Source organism: Neolamprologus multifasciatus, chromosome 15 (assembly GCF_963576455.1).
Source record: "Neolamprologus multifasciatus chromosome 15, fNeoMul1.2, whole genome shotgun sequence".
NCBI classification, from domain to species: domain Eukaryota; kingdom Metazoa; phylum Chordata; class Actinopteri; order Cichliformes; family Cichlidae; genus Neolamprologus; species Neolamprologus multifasciatus.
This window is the reverse complement of record NC_140453.1, coordinates 14,015,432-14,025,968: the sequence shown is the minus strand read 5'-3', so window position 1 is coordinate 14,025,968 and position 10,537 is coordinate 14,015,432. Positions and strand designations below refer to the sequence as shown.

At 38.5% G+C, this 10,537-nt stretch overlaps 1 protein-coding gene across 1 annotated transcript; it reads right to left on the bottom strand.

Moving 5' to 3' along the window:
- Positions 1–5,471: 5,471 nt before the first annotated feature.
- LOC146501764 (uncharacterized) lies at positions 5,472–9,547 on the bottom strand. The gene is made up of 5 exons (XM_085133841.1): positions 9,254–9,547; positions 7,040–7,124; positions 6,868–6,947; positions 6,654–6,768; positions 5,472–6,575 (listed from the first exon to the last, which is right to left on the bottom strand). The coding sequence occupies exons 1-5, from the start codon at positions 9,317–9,319 to the stop codon at positions 6,412–6,414; spliced, it is 510 nt and encodes a 169-aa protein (XP_084989967.1). The 5' UTR covers positions 9,320–9,547; the 3' UTR covers positions 5,472–6,411.
- Positions 9,548–10,537: the final 990 nt, after the last annotated feature.

Genomic DNA, 10,537 nt, shown 5'->3' with positions numbered 1-10,537 from the left:
TCCTCCTTAAACATGTTTTTAATGTTAGTTATAATTCAGAATTGGCGACTGAAACACGTAGGACACATAAGAACATCAGGAAATAAAACCCTGATAAATATAACCTCAGTAAAAGAAGTCCGTGTCAGCGGGGGTTATTACAGCTGTGTACCGGGGCCTGAGCCTTTTCGGTGGTAATAACAGCTCGATTGCTTGCGAGGCGAGCGGGTCTATCCACGCTTTGCCGTGAGACTGGGCAGACATCTCCGAAATCATCGAAGCACTTTTGCAAAGAGGCTGTATCTTGAGAAACCGACCAGACACATGAAGATTAAACCACTACATTCTCGGCTAAAAAAATATTAAAACTGTATTTGGTGACACACACAAACAGGGTTTTTCAAAGTTCAGTTCTGTTAGTTTCCACATGCTGGTTGTTGTGTTCTAAAAACAATGGCCACCAGGCCAAAGCAATGGTTTTGAGTCGATCAGCGTTAACCCCGCCCCCTGAGTTTGATGGGTGAGGTTGACAGATAAAATTATTTCATGATGAGAGCCAGGCGCCAGGACTGCCAAAATGAAATAAATAAATATATCATTAAATAATTAATTAAGTGTGTCAATAATTAATTAAAATGTGAAATACATAAATAATTAATTAAATGTGTCAATAAATAATTAATTAAATGTGTCAATAATTAATTAAATGTGTCATTAATTAATTAAAATGTGAAATACATAAATAATTAATTAAATGTGTCAATAATTAATTAATTACATGTGTCATAACTATTTATTTAATTAATTATTTCCCATTTTAATTAATTATTGACACATTTAATTAATTATTTAATGGTGTATTTAATTAATTCATTATGGCAGTCCTGGCGTTCCATAGAAAAGGCAGGGACACCAAGGTTTGATTGACAGAGGGTTTAACCATTGGCCGCAAAGAAATAATAATAAAAAAATAGGCCTAAATAGATTTGCTTTACTGAATATTCCGCAACGCAAAAATGTTCATAAATTGTTATTTGTATTTCATCTGCACACACCTCACTTTTTCCCCTTGCATCCTCCTCTGCCATACCAACCCCTGTATATCCTCGTTCAGTACATCCATAAACCTCCTACCTCTCAGCTCGATCTTGAAGATCCAATAACTTTCCTCTGTACATTTCCAACCCATCTCAGTCTTACCTCTCTAACTTTGTCTCCAAACTCCCCGACCTGAGTTGTCCCTCGGATGCACATATTTCCGATCCTGCCCATCCACGTCACTCACATTGAAATTCTCAGCATGTTTAACTCTGCCACCTCCAGCTCTACCTCACGTGTTTTTGCCAGTCCTACCAGTGTCTCAAAACCATACATGATAGGTTTCACTAACATCTTGTAAACCTTACCTTTTAGACTTGCTGCTATCCCTAACGCACATCTCCATCCGCTCCATTCTGCCTGCGTTCTTTTCTTCACTTTGGAAGGTTGATCACAGGTTTTTAAACTCATTAGTGATGGGTCGTTCGCGAACGAAATGGCTCTTAGAGCCGGCTCTTTGACGTGAACGACGCGAGCCGGCTTCTTATCGCGAGCCGTCACGTGGTTTTGTTTTTGTTTTTTCTCACCCTCTCTCTCGCACTTTTTTCCGCTTCACTCCACACGGAGCCTTGTGCTTTACGCTGGGAAGAGGGGGGAGGGGCGGTAGTTACACTCAGTAGCACAGGAACAGACACAGAGGGAGAGAGAGAGCAAGAGAGCCAGGGACAACAACGTCACATTAGAAAGGTATAGTAATCATCCACAACTATTTTCGGTTGCAGATAGGGTTGCCAACCGTCCCTTAAAAAACGGAATCGTCCCGTATTTAGAAACAAAAGTACACGTCCCGTATTGAGCTAATAAGGGACGCACTTTGTCCCGTAATACAGTGAGAATCAAAAGTAGTCTATAAGTTTTAATGTAATTAACGCTTTGTTTGAAAACATAATTCCCAGCCCCGCCCCTGCTTTGTGACCAATGAGCTGACAGCACACTTATGACAATTCGAGTATGACAATTCAGATTACCGCTCATCTCATTGGTTGAGGAAAGGTCGCTTGCGGAGAAAATACCGGAAGACAACAGATGACCACAACAAAAAGCATGGCCAACAGGGAAACAAACGCCGACACTGCGGTGCAAGTCTCAGACGACAGTACACCTGAAGCTGGGCAAACACTGCGATTTTCAAACTGCACGATTGGCTCGCATGGGTTATAAGTTCGTAGGTCACGATGCAGGTCTCACACTATACCGCCCGATGCTCTGATGCGACCTGAGTCACACTGTGCCTCCATAAAATGAAGGTTATAACAGAAAATCTGTCGCTCGCTCTCCCTCTTTGTCTTTCACTCACACAGACACACACCACCATCAACTTTGCTAAATTACTAATGACAAACATGATCAGGCAGCTGTGATTGAGCAGCAATGTAAATCCAACTATTTTCACGGTTGTTGTGGTCGTGATAATTTGGTGATGCCACATCGAAAAGGCTCGGATGAGCTTTCCAAAGTTCTACAAGTTGTGCCTCCATCGCTTGAGTCCAGATCACACGCTGCACAGCCGTGCTGCTCCGTCTTTTTCACCGACGTTTACGTGTTTGCGCGTGAGCAGTGTGAGCGGCTGCGGTGACACCCTCACGAGCGATTGATGATCGGGAGCTGGTCATGAGGTGTTAATCGCTTCTCGTTACCCCACGTATACTACACGATGCACGATGAAGGCCAAAATCGGGCCGATCACCAAATTGGTCGCACGACTCAAAAATCGGCTCAAAATGGGCCAAAAATCGCACAGTGTGAGCCCAGCATTAGACCAGCAATGTTTGTTCCTCTCAGAGAAAGAAAAAAAAGGCTGCAAAAGTGCAGGGAAGAATGGGAAAAGGAAAACACCTGGCTGGAAAAGTGCACGATAACACCTATAAAGCGCACTGCACTGTGTGCCGGCGCACTTTTTCCATAGGCGTGCTTCTAATGGTGGGCACATGAAGAACATGAGGGGCGTGAAAGCTCGGGGAACCCTTAACCAATTTTTGTCTACCAGGCCACGGCAGAACCAGATATGGTAAACACTGGTTTGTTTGTTTTTAAACCCTCTGGTTAAGGTTAAAATGGGCATGTGCAGTGAATATCAGCGCTATGTGGCCAGAAGTGTGATAATATAATTTATTTTGTGTAATAAACAACTGCAAGGATAGATGATTACAACAAATAGATGAGTAATACATAAAAGTAATACATAGATGAATAATGATGATGAGTTATGACGCGTAATCATGGGAACAAGTGGGTTTACAAACGGGAGCAAAAGCTGAAATAATGCCTCTGCTGAAGCCAATTGCACTAAATGCACTAAATGTGCACTGTTACAAGAATATTTTTCTTTCTATTGTTTTCTATTAATTTATATAATTTTAAGTTAAGCAGGACAGAGTTCTTTTAAAGAAAGATTTACTTTTATTATCAAAAGTTAAGCATGACAGGCTTCTGTTTAAGAAAGAGACCTGTTTTATTGTGTTAATGTTGTCATTTTGAGCTAAAAATAAATGGCTAAATGATTTTTGTTTCCCATGTGTTGATATCACAAAGAATACGCATCTACTTAAATCAAATTCAAGTCAAATGGTTAAAAAAAATAATTTCACACACAAAAAAAGAGCTAAAAAATTCACCACACTGGGAAGGGTGAAGACAACTGGGTCGCCCGGCCCTGGCCACGAGGTGTCCCTTATTTATTTCTCAGGGAGTTGGCAACCCTAGTTGCAGATGATAAAGGATTCAGAAAGTTTATGTCCATATGACAGAGAATATGCATCTTCTTTTTGTTTTCATATTTTAATTTATATTTAATTGTGTTGTGGTTTGCAGTGTTTTGTGTTGTTTCACTTTAAATTTGTAAAAGGAAAAAGCTGAAAATTTAAATAGTTAAAATTTGAAATGTGAATAGTTGATTTTTGTATTATGATTTATTTATTACATTTTATGTGGAGTGAATAAATAAAAGTATATTTACGGTGGCCCCTCGAGACAAAGCACATACAAACTTCAAATCACGTACAAACTCAGAAGCACGTAAAAACACGTACAAACTCCGAAGCACGTAAAAAGATGTACAAACTCCGAAGCACGTAAAAAGATGTACAAACTCCGAAGCACGTAAAAACACGTACAAACTCCGAAGCACGTAAAAAGATGTACAAACTCCGAAGCACGTAAAAACACGTACAAACTCCGAAGCACGTAAAAACATGTACAAACTCCGAAGCACGTAAAAACACGTACAAACTCCGAAGCACGTAAAAACACGTACAAACTCCGAAGCACGTAAAAAGATGTACAAACTCCGAAGCACGTAAAAACACGTACAAACTCCGAAGCACGTAAAAACACGTACAAACTCCGAAGCACGTAAAAACACGTACAATCTCCGAAGCATGTAAAAACTCAAAACACGTACAAAAGACAACAGAAGTTCTCCAGGATGCTAGGGCGCAGTGTTGAGCTTTTGTTACCTAGTGGCTACACAAGCCGGCAAGTACCAACGACCAGATCTGGTTTGTGGTAGTAACAGGTAAATTAACTTTTTTTTTAAAAATTATTTGAATATATATGAGTGCTTGTGTATAAATACACAAACAATACACACATGCTTTCAATTGTGTAATTTAAGTGATCTAGTAGCTCTGCTTTGGAAGTTCAGTTCATGCTAGAAATGTGTGATTTGGAGTTTGTACGTGTTTTGTCTCTAGGGGCCACCGCATATATTTATATATAAACATATATAAATAAAACCACTTTTTTTATGTTAGTAATTCCTTTTGTGCATAATTTTATATTATTGTTAATAATAAATTAATTAAAGCAACAAAACAACCTGAAGAGCCGGTTCGGAGCCGAAAGAGCCGGCTCTTTTTAGTGAGCCGAACCGAAAGAGCCTCATCTACCCTTCATCTTCCCCCTCCAAAGACATATTCTGACTTTCCTCTACTGACTGTCATTCCTCTTTTCTCCAGAGCAAATCCCCACCTTCCCACACTCTCTTTTACCTGGTCTCTGTCATCTGAAAACATCATAGTCCACAGTCCATCTCCATTGTAAATTAAATCACTACTACTGCACACCACACTACTGTCACTGTCGCTCTTATATCTTCGATAATAATAATAACAAAAAATAATAATAATACCATGCTGCAAATAAGGAAGCTCACTAACACAAAATATCTTACAGATAATATTTACCCATTAGGGTATTACAATTTAAAGCCTTTCAGTTCATATTGAGCCTACAGGATACAGTGTATAAAACAACCTTCTACTTAAACAAGGCTCTGCAGTTCTGATCATCTTTGAGTAGTAACATATGCCATGCAATAAAATGCACAAACTCTCAGTCATATGCACATATAAGCAAACTGTGTGGTTCAAAGAAACCACTTCTGCACAGAAAACATTAAAGAAAATCTGATTTTAATTGTTACAAAGTTATTTTATTATTGATTATTACATACAAATATAGACATACATATACACAACATAAAACATGTTGCATTACAGCAGCTATAGCAGTGTTATGCACTCTTAAATGAGCTGCCCCTTCAATTCATATCTTATATCACATGGGTCACATAGCTTAAAGTAATGGTGAACGACAGAGATTTTCCTGCCTATCAATGGTCACCACATTACAGAAATTTTAATTATCACTCTCTGGCAACTTAACAATGATTCTTATTTATTCACCCATCCCTGTAAAACATGACAGAGTAGCCAAGTTTCTACAAAAAATGTTAATTTGCCTGCCTTTATGTGGTTTATTATTGCATTGTGATTTGTCAAAATGTCTGGTGGACAGGCCTGCTTCACTCCATTTTCTTTAGAAGTGCAGTAGATATTTTTTTTGCCCATTTAAAGAAAAATATAAATGCTACAATAAGCTACCTCTTCAAAACAATTAAACAGAAACTTTCATATAATGATAACTAATTACATATTAAACGGTGCATCTTTGCTTTACCTTCATTCAACCAAACACACTGAAGGCAATTAAAATTACACATCGTAACAAAATCCCACATCACCCAAAACTCAGAGGATACGACCCCAGTGCTACAGCTACTCAGTGTACGATGAAAGAATCACAATTATTTTTAAAAGACGGACACCTGGAAGATCATCGACTAAAAAAATCCTTCATGTTTTATCTTAAATATAAATACATTCAACAACAATAGACATATCTCACTTTAAGTGCATAAGAAATATGAACCCCACCTTCCTTCCAGAGACCACGAGTAAAGTATGCATTTACAGTAGATTTTGAGGTACATAATTTGCCAAGTAGCATCAACTTATCAAACAACGGCTTTACAGTTATCAGATGCAGGTGTGGTTAAACAAGGAATACTTTTTCCCTGTTTGGTTTCTGATAATTATGATCTAAAGCCTTCTCCGGGCCCAGACTGTCCTCCTCCTCTTTCTTCTGCCATTTGTAGATTAATATTCCTGCCAAAGTTGCTGCGAGAGCCAATCCCGTTACTCCCCCTGCAATAACACCTGTAAACATAAACCTAGGTGAGCTATATTAGAAAGTCGCAGCTTATAGCTTTCTCATTGTGCCATATTGCAAAGTACCTGCAAGGAATTCACTATTCTCAAAGTAGCTCCTGCTGTTTGCTATAACAACATGTCCAGAGTCATCGTCTGCTGCTGACCTGTGCGTGTTGCCAAACGTCTTGTCTGAAAAGCCCTAAAGCAAAAGACAAGACAGTTACACACGATCACTTCCTGTTACACCACCAACATCAACAGGTGAAGAAATCATGGGACTGATTGAAGTAAGTCATACATGGAAAGTAATCTTGGTCTCGTCTCTGGTTTCTGCCAGAATTCTGCCGTCTTTGCTGTTGTGCTGATCTTCAGTTACACCTGGCAAGAGTGCAGTTAGAGAGGATGAAACATACAGTGGTCATGTACATTATGTAAAATGGGTCATTAACACTTTATAGATGAAGAATTACCCTCCTCTGACCCATCTCCAGAACCGGAACCAGAACCATCCAGGTCATAGCCTGATCCCTCCAATTCCTCTGGAGGGACAGAAAGCTAATCATGGGGAAAAAACCCACAAGAGGGTATTTAAACATGCTGACTGCTTCCTGTTATATTGTTAGATATGAAAACATACAAGAGGTGAAGGAAGCTAACGAAGGTACTTTCCTTAAGAAGCCAATAAAGACATGAATCATGTCCAGGATACAAAGTCCCACAAAAAAACAAATAACCTGAAACACACACACTGTGGCTGACAAGCCCATAATGGCACAAGTGATTAGATTGTTACTGGCATGTAGTGTCAAATAGATGACTTTAAGCGGGAATACAACTCCACCCATTTGGCAAGTAATTAAACTTAACCAAATACAACTTCAGGGAGTAATAATAAATACAGGTGACATTTAGTTTAATTCTTTAGCTAGAACAATCAGATGGGAATGTCTAGTCCTCATAATCAGTTAATTCAGAACCCAAAGTACAATAAAACATATACAATCTGTTGTTTATGTGTAATGAACAGATACAGGCCTCATAAGGAAGCCATTCTACAGCTGCAAGAAAGAGTTCGTGTACTCTTTGACCGGTATTCTGCATTATCACCAATAAAATGTGCTCTGTTACAGTTACAGGCAAACACAGTCATACTAAGCCAATAAACCGAGGCTCCACTGAGTCATAACACAGCCTCCAAAAGCTACTTGAATTCATGTGTTCCAGTTTTAGAGATGAGATATGGAACGTGGGTTGTAAACATGACCCACCATACAGAGTCTGTACTGGGAAAGTTTGCTTTTCTCAAGAAAATTGGTTGAACCATGAACAACATTCACCGAATAAACCATTTTCAATGACTTGAGTATGACAGACAGTATTATTATGGATGGAATCAGAACCCTTGATGCTCTCCCAGATTGTGGATGCCCTTCAAGAAGGCAGTAAACAGAACCCAAGGTTATGAGAAAAATACTTGTTGAAGCCTCTAGACCACCATTATGACAATGCTCATGAAGAAATGACACTAAAGTTTAACATTTTGGCAAAAAGAAAAGCCATCTTTTCTGGCTGTGGCTCAGGAAGTGGATCTGTTTACTAATCAGAAGGTTTCATGGTTTGATCCCTGTCTGCGTGATCGGGCAAGATACTGAACCCCAAAGTGCTCCGGACGCTTGCATACACCTAAAAATAGAAGGAAGTGCTTTGAGTGCTCAACTGGAGTAGGAAAGCACTGTATAAGAACCAGTCTTACAATCCTGCTAAAGCACAATAGGTGCTCAGGGTCTGGAGGGCTTTCAATCACTGAGATCATAATTAATTTTAAGACCGCATCAAAATATTTTTCAGTCATGTGTCACAGCAGGTGTATATGCCTTGAGGTCAGGAGAGGCTGGATGTTGAAACCAGACATAATGAACACAAGTAAATCAACAACAGAATGGTTGAACAAGAAGAAAACTAATGCTATGGAGGCCAAATCAGAGTCGTGACGCTAACCCAACTTAAGCTTATAGCCTTAGTAATAACAGGCCTCATAGATCATACATCGTGTACGTTTCAGGGAGGATTAAAGGCTCCAATTGAAACCCTGAAGAAGACACAAGTTTGCCTTTTAACGAGGCTTACATGAAAAGATCAAACCATATCTCATAAAGAAATTTCGACTGATTCAAAAACGGTTTCTTGTATAATTAATTAATATTTTCGGCTTCTTAGGTTTGAACAATTTATTGAAACCTGCTTTCCAGATGCAATAATCTGATTTTTACGGCCTTTACATTACACCATTATAAACAAGCGAGAAGCCTCCTTATACTTTTGATTATTTCTATGTTATTTTTTATAGTTAAGAATTTCAGCTTTGATTAAAAGAATTAGACTACTTCATCACTGCTACCGATAACAATATGGTGGATAATAGGTGTGTGCTATTGTTTTTTTGCAGTCACGTGACTCTACAAAAGACAGAAACTGCTCTTTAATTGGTATTATCTTCAGTTGACTTTTCCTAAAAATAAAAACAAACCACAAGACACTCTTAGCTGAAAATGTACACATTAATATCTCTTGCTCGAAAGTCTAATGCAGCCTAACTAACTTCAGGAAGTGAGAAAGGTGAGCGCGAGATCTTTAGTGTCTTGTATGGCTTTTTAAAAGTGTTGAACAAGATAAAAATGACTTACCGACGTCCACACCGGATGTATTAATCCCAGAGAGAGAAATAAAGAAGCTGCCAAAGATAGCCGCATGCTTCAGCTGAGTTGGTGTCCGCTTTGCTCTTCTCCGGAGCTGCGAAGGTGTTTTTATTGAACTTCCAACCTCTCCCGGTGTCACGGTGTCCAAATCCCGCCCACCAATAAAACACGCGTTAACTGTAGCTAATTACAGGTGGCAGGGCTCATACGCTGGAGTTTGTACATAAGTCAGACCCCTGGGTAAGAGCAAATAAATGGATAAAAAGTTAATTAATAAATTAACTTACCGTAGGAGGAAATAAAAGCAAAACCGTAATTTGTTTATTCTTGCTGTAGTTTGACCCTTAAAACTATATTTTTATCTATATCATATCGCGTGAGGATCCTGTTGGCTTTGTATAAAGAAATAATCTATTTAACCAAAACTAAACTTAAAACTAAAACTAGATGTAAAAGACGAAAAAACAAAAAAACATTTTAGTTAACTAAAATGGTAGTAATAAGAAGAAATTTGAAAAAAAAAAATAACTAAAATGATTTTTTGAACTCGAAAAACGAACTAAAATAAAATAAAAATGTAAGGGAAACATCGCTACTTTTCCTATCTGTCTGATTGTTAAAAACATTGATTACAATGAGTCCTAATGAGTCACTGAAAAACATGTTTGCTGTAAATACTATGACACACTATGAGTCACCTGCTTTCAGAAGATTTTTACAGTAATACCTCTACTTTACCTAAACTTTTCGTAGACTTTGACAATTTTACACCGAGTTTCGGCTCAGATTCCTTTCTGAGAAACTCTTCGTTGATTGATTTTTATACTCAATCATGTAACTGACATGTTTCCAGTTATTATTAATAACACATGGCTTTATGAGATTTAAAAACCATTGCATTCTACTTTAATTTACACAACATCTAAACATTTTGGGGCCTGGGGTTGTACTTCCACGCATCATTTATTCTGTTATTTCATGCCTAAACTCCTTGTCAAACATTCATGTGCTCTTAAATGATGAATGCATTGAGTGTCCAGCCCAGGGACACTAAATAGTAGACTCTTCTCTACCTAGCTAGAGCTGCCCCAGCATCAATCCACCTCAGAAAAGAAGTGCTCAGTGCTTCATAGGAAGTCCATAAGCAATCTGAGACTATAGCAGCATAACTAAGGGACTGTTCAGGGTCACCGGATTCAGAGTGGGCGCTGTTCTACATAAAAAGGACCTAAACACTTGTAACTGTAGCAACTAAGACCAAGGCTGGAAACT

Bases quoted from the DNA above. Each gene is read 5' to 3' on its own strand.
- LOC146501764 (XM_085133841.1), bottom strand. From the start codon at position 9,319: ATGCGGCTATCTTTGGCAGCTTCTTTATTTCTCTCTCTGGGATTAATA. The intron at 7,125-9,253 runs GTAAGTCATTTT...CCCCATGATTAG, and splicing joins TACATCCGGTGTGGACGTCG to CTTTCTGTCCCTCCAGAGGA. The intron at 6,948-7,039 runs GTAATTCTTCAT...CACTCTTGCCAG, and splicing joins TGGAGATGGGTCAGAGGAGG to GTGTAACTGAAGATCAGCAC.